A 16,787-nucleotide genomic window follows, 5' to 3' on the forward strand; every position below is an offset into this window, starting at 1 on the left:
ATGGGTCGGAGATCCACACTCTACAAGCACATGCGGCCTCTCTGGGTCCCCTCTTCAGCTTGGGCTCCACCCCAAGCCATGTTCCCCACCCGCCCCCCAAGGACGGCTTCCTCACTTGAGAATGAGCAGGGTATAGGGTAAAGAAAATGTCAGGCTTTTCTGCCCTTCCGCCATCCTGAATGCATGCCTGATGGCGGGCACCTGGAGCAGGGTGTGGGCATAGGTAGATGGGATTCACCTGGGCTGAGACTGTGCTTTTAAGGGTGGCGTCACGGGGACGCCAGGAGCAGCAGTAGTAGCAGCAGCAGAAGCCGAAGCAGAAGCCGAAAGAGAAGCCGAGAAGCAGCAGAAGGAACGCCAGAGAGCCCAGATAAAGAATTGCTGCGGGCTGGGAGGCCTGCCAGCCTCCCAGCCCCCAGCCAGCACCCCTGCCTGCCATATGCCTGGTGAACCCCAATAAAAGACCTGCAAAAACCCACTGAGGACTCTGACTCTTTACCTGGTCTACATGGGATCAGAAAACCTGCACTGTGGCCATTCCTGATTTTACATAGGGCATCACCCACAGGTGATTTTACGTGACTCACTGGCCTTCCTCAGCTTACTTAGTGCTTAACAGCCACTTAGGGCTTCCCAAACTTAGTACCAGCTTTTGCTTTCTCAGTTGGCTTTTCCTCTGCCTAGCTGCTGGGCAATACACAGGCTGCTTTTGGCCATCAAGGCCCACTGGCCACCCACAGATTCCCATCTCCTGGGGTGTACAAACAGTTCTCCCCCAGGGTCCCCAGAACAACATTAGCTTGCCAAAGTTCCTCCACCTTCTGGTGGGATTGTCAGTACAAGTCCATTAGTCCAAGTCCATTGGCTTTTCCCTTTATTAGCACTGGCAAGCTCTGAATCATGGTCCTCTTTCTTTCCCCACCGATTCTGCTGCCTCGGCGATCTCAGGCTGGTCCTCTCGGGTGTCTCCTGCAGGCGAGGTCTCGTCCTGCAGCTCCTGGACCTTGTTCATCTCCTCTGCCACCATGATGCCTCCAGCGTCGTCACAGGCAAACACGGTCTGTTACTCCTTAGTCCCTCCAGGTCTTTGGAGGGCTCCATACCCGTCTGCTTGGATCATCTTGCTGACTTACGCCAATTGTATGAGCAGGACTGGACACTGAGCAGGTTTTGTATGATCCAGCAGACTGGGTAAAGGAGAAATCAGAATCCTCAGTGGCTTTTGCAGGTGTTTTATTTAGATTTACCAGGCATATGGCAGGCAGGCGTGCTGGGGGGCCGGGAGGCTGGCAGTCCTCCCAGCTCCAGCAAATCCTCACTCTATCTGGGCTCTCTGGCGTTCTCTCTGTTCTCTTGGCTTCTCTTTTTCTCAGCTTCTACTGGAGTCCCCATGACGCTGCCCTTAAAAGCCCAGTCTTAGCCCAGGTGAATCCCATCTACCTATGCCCACACCCAACTCCAGGTGCCCGCCATCAGGCATGCATTCGGGACCACAGGGTTCTGTCATCTATCCTAATGGCGGGAGGGCAGAAAAGCCTGATACCTTTTACTCTACCCTACACTGCCCAAGTGTAGATTGTACTGTCAGGAATTCTTGGTGCCCAGAAGTTGCATGTGCTGCTCTAGAAGTGGGATGAATAGCTGCCCTCCCCTTAGAATTAACAGTTTCTCATAAGACTACCAAAGCTGTTTGTGCTCAAATGCAAGGCATTTGATATGGGTATAAATTTGATATGGGTATCACCTAATGATATGGGTATAAATCCCACAGAGACTGAATATGGAATAAAAACAAAACTTAGTCATAAATACCATGTGTACTCTGGATTTTTCCCAACAGGGAAGCTCTGCATTAGGTCAAGTTGAACTAATGCAGATAGTAATCCCATCTTCTGTCTTCTGTGGAAACTGGCTGTACTATATTTCTGTAGAACATGACTTACACTATGGTAGATCATATTTCCATAGGTTGCACAATATCCCACATCCTATATGATTTTTTTTTTTTTTGCTAAAAGAATTTGTATTACCTTCATTGAATCGGAACTAGTCCTATTGTTAGGGGGAAAGGATGGCCTGAGCAAATTCCATGCAGGCTTTGTGGACTCCACCCCCATTCCATCAAGACACTGGGAGCTACAAATTCCATGACCCCCAAAGGGAGGTTGAAAGGACTTGAGGGTGGAGTTAAGCAGCCATTTTTCTCTGTTTGTATTTTTAACCAGCCATGTGAGTGGGAGTAGCTCTGTCTTGGCCAGGTAGTGCTTGGTTTTGGCAGGTAATTTGGGATTGCAGGTCAGTGGAATGGATAGGATGCATTAAAGAATTTATCTCCCTCCTTTTCTCCCTGAGTTACTCATTTCCTCATTTCCCCTTTCCTTGTAAATAAACCTGTGATTAACCTTTTGTGTGTGCCTGCATTTTAAGTCCCCTTTAAGCGCGCAGGTGAGGACCCACAGTCAGGCAACTCGTTTTATATTGGAGTTGCTCTGTAACACTATGACTGCTTTGACCAATGAATGTGGAAGAAATAATAACGGACATTAAAAAAAAAAAAAAAAAACCTTGCAGTTTCTACTTTGACACCTCTAGGAAACCATTTACCATTTAAGAAGTCCTGAAACTATCATGCTATGAGGAATTTGTTAAAGAAAAAGTTACTCTGACACATGTTAAAATGGTAAGAAAAACGGTTCAAGATTATTGCAATAAAGGAAAGAGATCAGTTCAATTCTGAATACAACAGATACACAGGAAATGTTTAACCAAAGTGCAGAATGAGGGTCAGTGGATGGAAAATTACTCTGGGTGGAGGGATTCTTGCTTAACAGGACATTTGTTGAAGGCAGACCAAGGGTTTATATATAAGAGGTGTGGGGTGACAGTGGGGTATCTCAACATCCATATTGGTATGAGCCAATTCCTATCATCTATCTATCCGTCTGCCTATCTATCTTGCCCCCACCCATTTTTTTTTTTTTTTTTTTTGAAAAGTGCCTTCTTTAGGATATGGCACAGTGGGTTCAGAACAATCAGACCAGTCACAAGCCACCATGCCATCTGAGGATTCTGGGACCAGAAAAGCATGCTGTACACTGAAAGACTGCACTTTTCTATAATTAATTATGCCTCATTTGTTCCAACTTATGCTTTTTTGTGCCTATGAACAATTACCTTCTTCCAGGTATAGGGGGACATTCCAAAGATTTATGAACAGCCCTGACCACCATGTAACCTTGTAGTTAAACAAATAGGGTTTTATAGTTTTAAAAGACAGGATTTCCCCCTTGTGTGCAGTGATAGTTGACCTGGTGGCTTAAGTTTGGAAAGTGCCTTATGACAACTGAAGGGTCTTTGCAGAAAATTTATTTACAGAATTATGTCATAGTTAAGAGAGTGGATGCTCTTGGGTCTGGGTGTGTACACCCGTTGAAGAATAACAGCCACCATACCAAACATGAGAGCAAGCTAGTGTGGGTATTGAAGCAAACAGAAAGAACTCCTGATGATGGGGGGGGGGGGGTGTGGGTGTCTATGGGAGGATGCCAGTTTTACTCCAGTCCTGTTTATGACTATATACTGTTAGACTTGCTGTTGCCCCATGTGCCAGACTATTGATTAGGCACTAGTTGTCCAGGAAGTTTCTGGTGGTCGTTTTTCTGTTCCCTACTTATCCTGTAACCTGATCTTACTCTAGGCGGTGGCTAGCTCAGCAACATTTCAATAAAACACTTCTGTTTTCCTGGAAGCTGTTTTGTTTCCTCTGTTCCTATGTTGTTTAAAATCACTGTCCCAAATCTCATCCTTTCCCGTTCCCCAAGTTGTCCTGGCCTCAGTTCCTCTCACTACTCTATTTTTTAAGAGTCATTTACATTTTGTAATCTAACAACAGATTTAAGGTAATTTTACCTGACGCAATGAATTTGGTTTTGTGTTATTTAATAGTTATGAACAGCCCTGACCACCATGAAATCTTGGAGCACAAATATGTTCATCCTGCTTACTGAAAAACAATTAAAGTGTATTTACCTGAAGTTAGCAAATGCTGAAAGAGTGCTTTGCAATTTACCTAAGTATGCAAAAACATTTAAGTTTAGGGCAGAAGGTATTCTTCAGAAGTTTAAAGCTGGTAGTCTAAATTATCGATGTATGTACAGCACACCGATGGATGTACAGCGCAGCCAGTAATTTTTTAGGTCCATCACTATCAATCCCACTTTGCAAAGTTAAAAACAAGCAGCAGGGCCCAGGAGCCAGGAAAGCTTCAACACAATGGACGTCTCCTCGCAGGTTCTACTACCGCGTGACGTGCGGGACGACGCAGACGCACTGCCCCAGCCACGAGGAGCGGCACTAGCCTAGCTCCGTAGGAAACTGGCAAACAGCCTGAAACTCGAACTCGACTTTAGGGCTCACGGACCCAAAACGTGCTCGCCCACGGATCTGAACAGGGGAGGGGTCAGTTTTCTCCTCGCGAGAGGAGAGGGGCCCAACGCCACGTCAGAACCAGCGACGGCGCCGAGCGACAGGTATCGGGACAAACGGGCGGCGAGGGGCGGGCTGACGCGGCCCGTGCGGGGGAGGGACTTCCGCCGGAAGCGGCGTCTGGGACCTCTCGGAGCCGAGTACCAGCCGCTTTTCTCTCACGTTCCGGGGTCTGCGCGCCGAGTGCGCCGCCGGGACGATGGCCTGCGCGTCGGCGCGCTCCCCGGCCGACCAGGACAGGTGGGCCCTGAGGGGGGGGAGGGGTTGGCAGCTGCCGCGGGGCTACGCCCCCCCCCCAGGGCTCCCCGCGGGGCTCGGCCCCGGCGCTGGTGCCTACCCGAGGGTCCCGGCATTCTAGATAAGTTGCTCGTCGCGTACCTGTCTGTGAGACAAAGGACTTTGGTCTAAGTGGCCAGGGCTATTAAGCAACAGAATGACAAAGTGGGAAATCTGTTCTTTTTCATTTTTGTTATGTCTGTGCTGCTTTGGGTTCTTTAAAAATCCCTAATACCTTTGTCGCCGTACTTTCTGCTTGGGAGAAAGGGCCTCGCCCTCAGCAACTGTTGACAGGCGGTTCTGTCGCGCTAAATACGAATTTTTGTTTTAACCTTCCCTTAACAGGTGATTTTTTTTCATTCAAAGTAGTAAAGTTTCATTTTTAAGTAAGTTACATAAAAGGTTACATTAAAAAGTTAAACAAATAATAGTATAGATAGGTTAACAATCGTGATGAAGATGAATGATGAGATTTTGAAATACTGTCCCGGTGATACCAGCTGTGCTTTTTATTGTGGCAGGTTCATTTGCATCTATCCTGCTTACTTAAATAACAAGAAGACCATCGCGGAAGGGAGGCGAATCCCCATAAGTAAGGTAAGTCGGTGGCAGGTACTTCTTTGGCAGGGTTGGGAAAAGTTGTAATGTTAAGGCCACAGTAACTTTTAATGTGGGGGGCTTGAGGAGAGCGGCAGCTAAGAATTGAGGTGTAGTGCTTTATGAAACTGTCTGAAAGAAAGGGGTGGGAGGTGAGGGCTTGCATATTTTTTTAAATCAAGATTTTGGTAGTCTTCTCCTTGATAAAGGAAGCCAACATGGCATTGTACAATATAATATCCAGAATGCAGTTGAAGTATTAAACAAGACTTGCAGAAAATTAAGACAAGTTTCATTGTTATAGTTCCATTATTTTTTTTTTTTATTTTTTTGAGAGGGGTACAGTTATTTTAAAGTTAATGCTTTCTAAATTAGGGTATTATAGTTTTAAAAGGTAGGATTTTCCCCTGTGTGCTGTGATAGTTGACTTGGTGGCTTAAGTTTGAAAAGTACTAATGCCAACTGCAGGGTTATTTTAGAAGTTACTTTGTTTTCAAAATTGAGGTCATATTGTAGGTTTTTGGTTGGTTTGGTTGTTAGATTTTTATCATTGAATTTACTCACAGTGTTAATTTTTGTACAGTGTTTGATTTCTCTACTCTGCTGTAGTCCCCATAGTTCTCCCACCACCATAGAATAGACCCTGTGATCTGTCACCCCTGTTTCTTGTGCTCTTCTTCCCTCACTGTTTTCACCCCTCCTCCCCTTCCCCCACCCCTTTCCTGCTGTAGGCCTCAGATCTGCCAGTTCTTTTTTCTGGCCCTTTGTTCATTTTCTCTGTATTCCACATATAAGTGAAACCATCCCATGCCCTATTTGTGTGTGTGTGTGTGTGTGTTTTTAAAGATTTATTCATCCATGCATACAAGAACTGGGTACAGGCCAGAGGTGTGGGGGGTGAGAGGATTCAACAGAGACAGAGTGGGGAACAGAAAAGGCAGATTAACTTGAAGTACACTGCTGAGGGGAGCAGTGGGTGGATCAGGAGAGGTCTGCTACACTGCCATGTGGGTTGCCCCCCTGGCCTGCCAGGGGATCGAACTCCTGCCCCAGAGGCTGTGGACAGCCTCATAGGTTTCGTCCCAACTCCTTGCGCCACCAGGGGAGGCCCCTGCCCTAGTTTTTAAGAGTCATTTACATTTTGTAACCTAACAACAGATGTAAGGTAACTTTACCTGAACCAGGAATTTGTTATTTTTGTGTTATTTAATGTTTCCCAATTTGCTGCATAAATATGTAAAGGAAATTCTACTTTGCTGTTTCAGGGTAAAAGAGAAGACACTAAAGCAGTGATTCAGAATACTTGAAATTTAGCCGCTGTGAGGGAGACCTCTAGTAGCAAGTTCTTATGATTTGGAGAATGAATTGTTTTTAACTTTACTGATGTAAAGTATACATACAGATACATAAATGTCAAGTATATACGTACACATGGGTAACTAGCACCCAAATTAAAAAAAAAAAATTGCTAGCACCCAAGAAGATTCCGTTATGTTCCCTCTGGTTACTGTTCTCTGTATATATACTCACCCTAAAGGATAATCGCTGCCCTGGCTTCCAACAGTGGTTTCAGATGGTTTATATACTGTGTGCTTTTGTCTGTCTTTTCTCACTGAACTTTAAGCTTATGTGATTTCCCCATACTTTAGTGTAGTAATTCTTATTGCTCTGTCACAGCGTTGCTCAGCACCAGAAGCCTGACATTTTGAGTCAGATAAGTGTTTCTTGTGGGAGTTACCGTGTACATTTTAGGATGTTTAGAAGAATTCATGGCCTCAACCCACCAGTTGCTAGTGCCCTACCCTACCCAGGTTATAACAATCAAAAATGACTCTTAAGCATTTCCAGATGTCTTTTAGGGCACAAAATTGCCTTACTGAAAAGCACTGCTCTGTAGTATTTTATTGCGTTAGCATACCATAATTCATACTACTGTTCATGTATAATTCAGTTGTTTCTGGTTTGGGACTATTAAAAATACTGCTGCTGTGAACATTTTTGAACTTTAGTGAATGAATTTTTGAATTTTACTGATAGATCCTAGAGTAGAATTACAGGCCCATAAGAAATGCAAGTATTTGGCTTTAGTAGTTTCTTCCAGATTTCTAAAGTGGTCGTTTAATCAATATTCCTTGAAAATCTACTGTTTTACAAGCAGCAAGTCAGGTGCTGCTAAATATACGGGTGAACAAAACAGTCCTTGCCCTTGTGAAATTTATGTTCTGTTTTAAGGGAGTGGCCACAGAAGTATAGATCATTGTTATTCCTAGGAATTTTTAAAATTACAATTAAAACAACTGTACCTAGTGAAAGAGAAAGCCTAGGATTTTAACATGTGTTTTGGTGTTGGTATTTTAAGTGATTTACACAATATAGCAGTATCCACTTTAAGCTGTAGTGTTTTTATTTTAACTATTCAGGCTGTTGAAAATCCCACAGCTACAGAGATTCAAGATGTATGCTCAGCAGTTGGACTTAATGTATTTCTTGAGGTATGATGTGGTTCTTTTTTCACTGTTTTCCATGCATATCTTATTGGGATAATTTTCAATTTTCTTAAAACTTTTTATTCTTATTTTTGTTAGAAAAATAAAATGTATTCCAGAGAATGGAATCGTGATGTTCAATACAGGGGCAGAGTCCGGGTCCAGCTCAAGCAAGAAGATGGCAGCCTGTGTCTTGTACAGTTTCCATCACGTGAGCTTTTTTTGATGAACAAATACACATTTTGGGGATAGGTTATTCCTCTGTACTGCAGAAAAGGCTCTGAAATTGATTTTGAAAGGTAAAAATATAATATGCATTCTATAAAGACTATTGATGGAAAGTGATAAACAGTGGGCCTCCCTGTTGGTGCAGGCTGTTGAACGCAGTGCTGTGAAGCTGTCCGCAGCCTCTGCAGTGCCAGTTTGATTCCCGCCAGGAGATACCCACATGGCGAGCAGACCTCTCCTGTCTTGCCCGCTGCTCCCCTCAGCAGTGTATTTCGGTTGGTCAGCCTGTTCTGTTCCCCACTCTGTCTCTGGTGAATCCTCTCACCCTCCCACACATTTGGCCTGTACCCCGGTTCTTGCATAAATAAATAAATAAATAAATCTTTAAAAAAAAAAAAGGTAAACAGTGGCTCTAACTTCTTTTAAGAACCTCTTTGAGATTGTGATAAATTTTAATGATCTGTCCAAAAAAAGTTTTACAAACACTATAATCTGCTGGAAATGCATCATTGCTTCCAGTTAGTGATATAAAATTATTAATTAATCAGATGTTAACTGCCATTCAGATTCTAGAGACCCTTGAGGTCTGTGTTAATAATTTCTATGATTAATCTAAAAAGCCACATTGAAAAAAGCAAGAGGTATATACATTGTATGGTATCTCTTAGGTAAATTTGAATACAAAATACCACTACTTGTTGATAAATGTGTAATGTAATATTCTGTACTGATATTTTGTGTGTGTGTATATGGATATGTATCCATATATACATATATAGCACATATATATCCATACACACACACATATATAAAATGCTTTTGCAATGATTAGAAGAAAATAGCCAATTTTTAATTAATCTATCAGAGTGCAGGGTGTATAGAGATGGTCAGGGAGGACTATAGCCTTATATTTAGTGCTTTATTTCTTAAATAACCATAACCAATAAAATTGACATTTGAGTTCTAAAATTTTAATTCTAGGTATTGGGAAAATAAGTTTTTATGTGTTAATCTTTTCAGAATTTATTTCAAAAAGCATTTTAATTTTTTTTTTAATTTTTTAAAAGATATATTTATTTATGCATACAAGAACCGTGGTACAGACCAGAGGTGCAGGAGGTGAGAGGACTCATCAGAGACAGAGTGGGGAACAGAACAGCCAGATTGACTGAAACACACTGCTGAAGGGAGCAGTGGGTGAGTCAGGAGAAGTCTGCTGTGCCAAATGGGTAGCTCCCTGACCGGTGCATTGAACTCTTGCTGCAGTGGCTGTGGATTGCCTCAGAGGTTGCATTTTAACCCCTGCACCACGAGGGAACCCAAGCATTTGAATTTTTAAAAATAAGATTTATTTCCCTTTACACAAAGACCCCAAATGGACAATTTAATTTTTTGACAACTCAGTTGTTTTTTGAATTAAAGATTGGTTTTTATATAAAATAAATAAAATAACGATAGAAATTACAGTTGAAGATATATTTCATGTTTCCACTAAGAAAATAGTAAAATGAAAGAGCCAAGAGCAAGGTGTTTTAGGATAAAGATGGTAACTACTGGAGCTGGAAGAGGCTCTTGGTACAGAACACGTGCCTATATATATAAATCACCTAAACATTTGAGTAAAATCTTTTGTACCTTAAAATCTTTTGTACCTTAATTGGGTTTTGTTATAAGTTTGAGAAGGCATGTTTCTATAGCTTAAGGTGTGATATTCTGACTCTTGTTTCCAGCTTGAGATATATTGAGATATATTCTCCTTTGATGCTCAGGTCAAGTTCAATTTTGGACCAAGGCCAACATTTTTGTTTTCAATTTAATGTTTTACGTTTTGATTTTGTTCTTTTAAATACTAAGCCTAATTTCTGATTCTTAGGTAAGTCAGTAATGTTGTATGCAGCAGAAATGATACCTAAATTAAAAACAAGGACACAAAAAACAGGAGGTGGTGACCAAACTCTGCAGCAAGGAGAGGGGAGTAAGAAAGGAAAAGGAAAGAAGAAGAAGTGACTGGGTCTGAGTTTCAAGTATGTGATACTACTGTAAGAAATATGAACAGAGGCATCTGGAACAAGCAGCTGTTTATTTCCATCATTTTTCTGCACTATGAACATTTCTGCCTCCCACCTTCAGCCTCAGAGTTGACAAAGAAATTTACATCTAAAGTTTGCATCTGATTCTTATGCTGTGTAAAAGAAAATGTTAATTGCCTTCAATAGTTTTTGTGGAAGAAAGAAGCATATTTTTAAATGAACATGGACTCTACCATAAGTTACTGTCCTCTATGTAAACATATTTTAGATCGATAAGTTTGGTAAGATTTTAATTACACATTTTGTTAACCTTTTAAGTTAAATAAAGTTAAATAAAATTCGAAACTGACTTGTAGCTTCTGCTTGTGAACTCATTAATGTCAGTAGAGGACATAAGAATAAAATGAGTAGTGCAAGGTTAAGTGTGAAATTATAGGAATTTTTAGATCCTTTTGGAAGACTATGAGTAGCTTGTAGATCATAATTTTTAGTCAGTTGCTATACCCAAATTGTGCAATTAGTTTTTTGACATACAGAATGCCCTGGAGGCAGCTCTTTCTGCCTGCTTGAGTCTCTGCAAGCATCCTTTCCTTTTTTTTTTTTTTCAGTTTTTTTTAAGATTTATTTATTCAAGCACTGGGTACAGTCAGAAATGTGGGAGGGTGAGAGAATTCGCCAGAACAGGGAGCAGAACAGGCAGAAGGACCGAAGTACACTGCTGAGGGGAGCAGCGGGCGGCAGGAGAGGTCTGCGCGCCTTGTGGGACCCTCCTCCAGTGGCAGGGGATCGAACCGGCACTGCAGAGGCTGTGGGCAGCTTCGCAGCCCAGCGCTCAACCACTGCGCCACCAGGGAGGCCCATCCTTTCCTTTTTTTAATAATAATAATTTTTTTAATAAAAATAAGCCAGCCATTTGTATATGGAAAAAAAAAGTCCTGGAGTTTAGGCTTTAGATTTGCTTATTTTATAGACTTGACAACATTATCTTAATTGCAATTCTAAAATTATACACTATTTTTCAAGAACTAAATTGGATCAGAGAGTAACTTTATTCCAAAGGACTATTCTGAAAATGCTGATTCTGTGTAAAAATTTACTGGGATCCTTACCCAGCCATGTGTTTTTGGCTAATGAACTTTACTTGTAGAATTGCATTGTCTGACTCCATGTGCTTCGGCTAGTAGGTTATTTCTCGGGAATTTAAATCTGAAGTATGGATGGTGATGGGAGCAAAGATTCCTAATAATTTACAAATTTGAACTTATAATTCCTGAGGCCTGCTTTAGCTTGTCTGTGAATTCTGTGAGTTACCTCACCTTCAAGTAAATCTCATTTAAGTTTTTATTGCCTGAGACTGAACAATTTCAGTTGGTTGAAAAATAAACCCACAGTTTCAGTGACCCATTGATGTGCAGGAGGAAGTATTGGAATTCCTGTTTTTTTCCTTAATAATTTCTGTTAATGTACTTTACAGTGATGAACAAAAGTCAAATATCTAAGTAGCTATATCATGAATAAATATTGGGATGATATGTGCAAAACAGACCCCTGTACTAGTTAATTTTGGAATAATATGAAATCTACAGATTATAACTGTTGGTTCAGCTGTCACTGATGTCCTCATGTATCTGTATATTTCACTGTTCTTGGCATGTTCCTAACATTCTTATGATTGTTGTCTCAAGCTTGTAAAAGGACTGACAGACACAATATCAAATATACCAGCAGTGTTAAAGGCAGAAAGAAAAGACAGCTGTGCCAGCCTCTTCTGTCCTTCAATAGGAAAGTCAGTTTTCTCAAAATCCCTCTCAGCTGACTGTCACTGTAGAAAATTGTGACACCTGTCCATCTTTGGCTGTGAGGGAGAGGGAGGCTGGGAGACTGAATATGTAGCTTTTTCAGTCCTGATAATAAAGACAACCAAGGAAGAAGGTAGTAGAGTATGGCAGTGGGAGTAGCCAAATAAAAGATACGTTACAAAAAGGCAACTGGAGTCTAAAATTGTTTTAGTTATGGAGTAGTAGGATTGTCAGAAAAAGTTTCTGAACAATTACTGTAACATTATATTGCTGTTTCACATTTATTTTAGTTAGCACATAATGAATTTTTCATTAATCAAAAACAGTCCTGGCCTCTCCTGGGAGCTTGAGAAAAACGCAGAATCTCTATAGATGCAGGCCAGAATTTGAAGGCATGTAACAAAATTCCCAAGTGATTCTTACACATAAGTTTGAGAAACACTGAAGTATGCTTCAGTTATTTTTCTTTTCTGTACTTATGTTTTCCTCAAGCTAGTTCTTGTTTTTTTGTTTTTTTTTTTTAATAGAGGCATGTTTTTATTTATTTGTTTGTTTGTTAGTTTATACAAGCACTGGGTACAGTCAGAAGCGCAGGAGGGTAAGAGGATTCACCAGGGCCAGAGTGGGGAGCAGAGCAGGCAGAAGGACCGAAGTACACTGCTGAGGGGAGCAGTGGGCGGCAGGAGAGGTCTGCGTGCCATGCGGGACCCTCCTCTGGTGGCCCTGGAGCAGCCGGGGATCGAACTGGCGCTGCACAGGCTGCGGGCAGCTTCCCAGCCCCGTGCTCAACCACTGCGCCACCGGGGGAAGCCCTCTTCATTCTTTTTCCTTTAATCTTTTTTTGTATCTTTATTCTTTTTTGTTTGTTTGTTTGTTTTAGATTTATTTATTTATTTATACAAGCACTGGGTACAGTCAGAAGCGCAGGAGGGTGAGAGAATTCACCAGAGCCAGAGCGGGGAGCAGAGCAGGCAGAAGAACTGAAGCACACTGCTGAGGGGAACAGCGGGCGGCAGGAGAGGTCTGCGCGCCATGTGGGACGGGACCGTCACCAGGTGGCCGGGGATCGAACTGGTGCTGTGGAGGCTGCAGGCAGCTTCGCAACCCAGCGCTCAACCGCTGCGCCACCGGGGAGGCCCTGTATCTTTATTCTTGCCTCATTTATGTCTTTGAGATTGCTTATTCTTTCATTAGGTTTATTGTGCTTTCATGGCTTTCTCCAGAATTTGTTACCTCTTCTATTTATCTTTGTACATCTTGCAATTCTATTTTCTTGTTTAAAGTTTCAATTTCGATCTGTTTATTGCTTGTGCTTCTCAGTATTCATTTCCTTTTTCTGAGTTTTCTCATATATCTCTGATCACTTTTCATGAGTTTTCTTTGTATTGTTCCCATTCTTTAGTTTTTAATCATGACAATTTTTAATTCTTTTCTGATAGGTAAGAGAGCTCTTCCATGTCTGTGGTTAGGTTCTCAGGGTTTTTTTTCTTTTCTGTTATTTATTTGAAACCGGATCCCTGCAGCATAAGCCTCTGGACAAGACCAGCTCCTTACCACTAAGCAAGCAGTGGGACATGTGGCTTTGTTGGTGCCTCCACCTTACCAATCAGTGAGTACAGCTGGAGGGTTGGCCAGTGGAGGCTGCTGAGAGCTGCACACAGCACTCTAAAAGCATAGTGGCTGAAGATACTGTGGGCAGCCCCTTTCCTTAAGGCTCCACAGGCTGCAGGGGGAATTTCCCACAGGCCACCGAGGATGCTGCCTCTGGGCAGCACCCAGACAGCCCTGCTAATGGCTACATTGCCATTCACCTTAGGCACTGGCCCCAGCACAAGGCAGGTTTGAGCACCAGAGCCCCCTCTCTCGGGGATCCATTAGCTGGCTCCAGAAGCATGCTGCTTGTGGGGGGCATTTTACTGCCTGCCACCTGTGGCTCCACTGGGCTCAGGTTGTTGCTGGCACACACTTCATGGGGCAGTGGTTCCCCTGCCACACTGCCCCAAGGCATGCAGCCCCACTGGCAAGGTTACCCTTTGCAGGAGGCAACAGCAAATCCCATGGCCCCTGATTCACAGCTATAGGGAGGAGCATGGGGCCCAACTGGACCAGCTCCAGTGCTGCAGCTCCTGGAGCCCCAGGCTAACATGGTGGGCTCTCAGCTGAGCCCACCCAGCAGCAGCTGGGACAAAGTGCTGCTGATCCAGTGCTGCTGCAGGGCCACCCCCTTACTCTCAGCCTTAATTTTATACCCAGCCCCACTGAACAGGTACCATGCGCCAAGTGCCTCCAGTCCCACTGAGGCCAGCCCTGGCTCAGAGCCCACCAGCCCATGAGCCTGCCTTCAGGTCAGAACAGGTAGGGTCTTTGCAGACACCAAGTTGTAGAATGAAACAATCATGTGTGAGCTAAATGAACCAATAAGGCTCAAGCCCAGATCATTAGTTAATTATTCACATAAAAACACATAACCAAAAACAAGAATGAGCTGTTTGGTGCAAATGTCCAATCAGTAATTTAGGATTGAAAATGGTCCAATCAGACTTGTATGGTAGGAGACCCTGAAAAGGATAGAAGGAAGGGCAGGAGCCAGCTTGTAGATTTTGTTTCAGGACTCTGAAGAAATAAAGGATCAGTGACAACCTTGCAGGAAAGAAGAAGCGTTCAAGCAGCCTGTCTCCAAAGAAAGAAGCCAAAGACTGTTACAGAGACCTGGCTGCTATGCCTGCCTCTGGTGACCAGTGGTGACTGGCACTACTGGCCAGTACTATCAGTACTGTTGACAGGTGACTGGCACGCTGTCTGGGTCACCTCTAAGAGCTGTCCACCACTTCTGTTGTCCAGTACCACCTCCCGGTGCTGTTGTCTCTGGTGCTGTCCAGTCTATCCTTCTGTGAGCTTCTGCATTGTCATCTCAGCAGCCCCGCCTCTGAGCACTTCCAGCTGCCACTGTGAATTGGATCCTGGCCCACTGCTTGTTGGTGTTGCCACAAACTCTAGGCCATCATTGATGGGACAGCACCATCTAATGAACAGTCTTGTTTGGGACTTCTGGACTCTGTGCTGAGATAGCCAGAATTCTTTGTTCCCCTGTTTGATAAATAAGCCCCATTGTTGTTGTTCCTTGAACATTAGTGGTCTTTAGTTGTGTTTACATGGTGAAAAACCATAGCAGTGACCTGACCTCCACCTGTGCACTGTCCTTTGAGTGCTGTAGCCCTGCTAGAGCCCTGTCTTAGCATCGTTTCAATACTATTTACAATAACCAAGTTTTAGAAATAAACTAAATGTTTGAGCACTGTATATTCCCGTTTTATATTGTTCCCCAGAAGACTTTCTTGGCTATTTGTATTTTTCTTTCTCCCTATTGTTTGCTTTGGGTTTGCTCTGTTGTAATTGGGGCTTTTGTTGTATGTGGGTCCTTCTCTCCCCTGCTCTGGGTGTTACCTGATGTTGGGCACAGCTGCTGGGGCCTTGTGAGATCTGGAGTGGTGGTAGAGCCTGCCCTGGAGCATGTCTGTGCCTTGTTCCACTGGCTTGGAGGGCTGTGAGGACTGTGAGTGGAGGGTCCCAGTGCTGAAATCTTACCCTGCCTAGCAGAAGCTCCCGGGCTGATTCCAGTAACTGGGAGGGCTGGGACAGTGATGAGTATTTAAAGAGTGAAACACCAAGAAGTCGATTGGCACTACTGAGCACATAAATACTATGCATTTTATTAAAAGGATATCTGCCAGACACATGTGGGGAGATAGCTCCAAGATCAGAGGTGTTTTCACATAGGCTGATCTGCTTTTTATCAATTTTCCTGAATGGAGGAAGGATCTGTAAGGGCTTAGTGAGAGAAGACGGTTTGGAACTGGGTCTCAGAATTTAGTCATTCAATTCTGTTTTAATATAACTACTTCTCTCCCTCAACTCAACCTATCCTAAGAGGATAAACCTCTACTCTCGGTTTATTTCCCTTATTTTTGTTCCCTCTCAATGTTGAGATTGCTCATTTCAGATAATCCCCAATTTAAAGTGGTTCTATTTAAGATTTTTGATTTTTCAATTTTACAATGGGTGTGAAAGCAACACACATTCCGTACAGATTATTTTTTGGGGGATGGGGGTGCTGGCTAGTGATAGGCTGTGCAGTACTCATGCTGTTGGGCAGTGGCAGGGAGCCAAAGCTCCTAGTCAGCCATGTGATCATGCAAGTAAACAACCTACCTACCAGCTGTTCTGAGCCTTATCACAGAAAGACAACCCTGTAACTATAGCATTTCTATCCTCCAGCAATTAATTTTAGTGCAGTGTTTCATTCTCCAGGCCCAATGTACTTTCAACTGTGTTAATTATTGGTGAAAAACTATGCAATCATTCTGTTTTTCACTTTCAGTGAAAATAAATTACAGTGTTCAATAAATTGTATTAGATATTCAACACTATTATAAAATAGACTTTGTGTGGGCCTCCCCTGGTGGCGCAGCGGTTGAGCGCTGGGCTGCAAAGCTGCCCACAGCCTCTGCAGCACCAGTTCTATCCCCGGCCGCCGGGCGAGGGTCCCACATGGCGCGCAGACCTCTCCTGTCACGCCCGCTGCTCCCCTCAGCAGTGTACCTTGGTCCTTCTGCAGGCTCTGCTCCCCGCTCTGGCTCTGGTGAATTCTCTCACCCTCCTGCGCTTCTGACTGTACCCAGTGCTTGTATAAATAAATAAATATATCTTAAAAAAAAAAAAAAAGTAAAAAGAAAAATGGCAGGATTTCCTTCTTTCTTTTTTTTCTTTTCTTTCTTTTTTTTTTAAATGTCTGTTCATTTATTCCATTGACAGATTGAAAATAGTGCCCAGGATTTTGCACTTTACATTATTTTTTCAACAGGAGGTAAGAAAGTTTGATCACCCTT

General features: G+C 43.1%; 1 protein-coding gene across 1 annotated transcript; it reads left to right on the forward strand.

Annotated features, from left to right (window-relative positions):
* Positions 1-4,684: 4,684 nt before the first annotated feature.
* SRP19 (signal recognition particle 19) lies at positions 4,685-10,079 on the forward strand (the record flags this gene model as incomplete). Its single annotated transcript, XM_084233581.1, has 5 exons — positions 4,685-4,725; positions 5,283-5,358; positions 7,779-7,850; positions 7,944-8,055; positions 9,946-10,079. The coding sequence occupies 5 exons, from the start codon at positions 4,685-4,687 to the stop codon at positions 10,077-10,079; spliced, it is 435 nt and encodes a 144-aa protein (XP_084089707.1).
* Between the last annotated feature and the right edge of the window lie 6,708 nt (positions 10,080-16,787).

The sequence above is a fragment of the Talpa europaea genome (genome assembly GCF_964194135.1).
Source record: "Talpa europaea genome assembly, chromosome: 5".
NCBI lineage: Eukaryota > Metazoa > Chordata > Mammalia > Eulipotyphla > Talpidae > Talpa > Talpa europaea.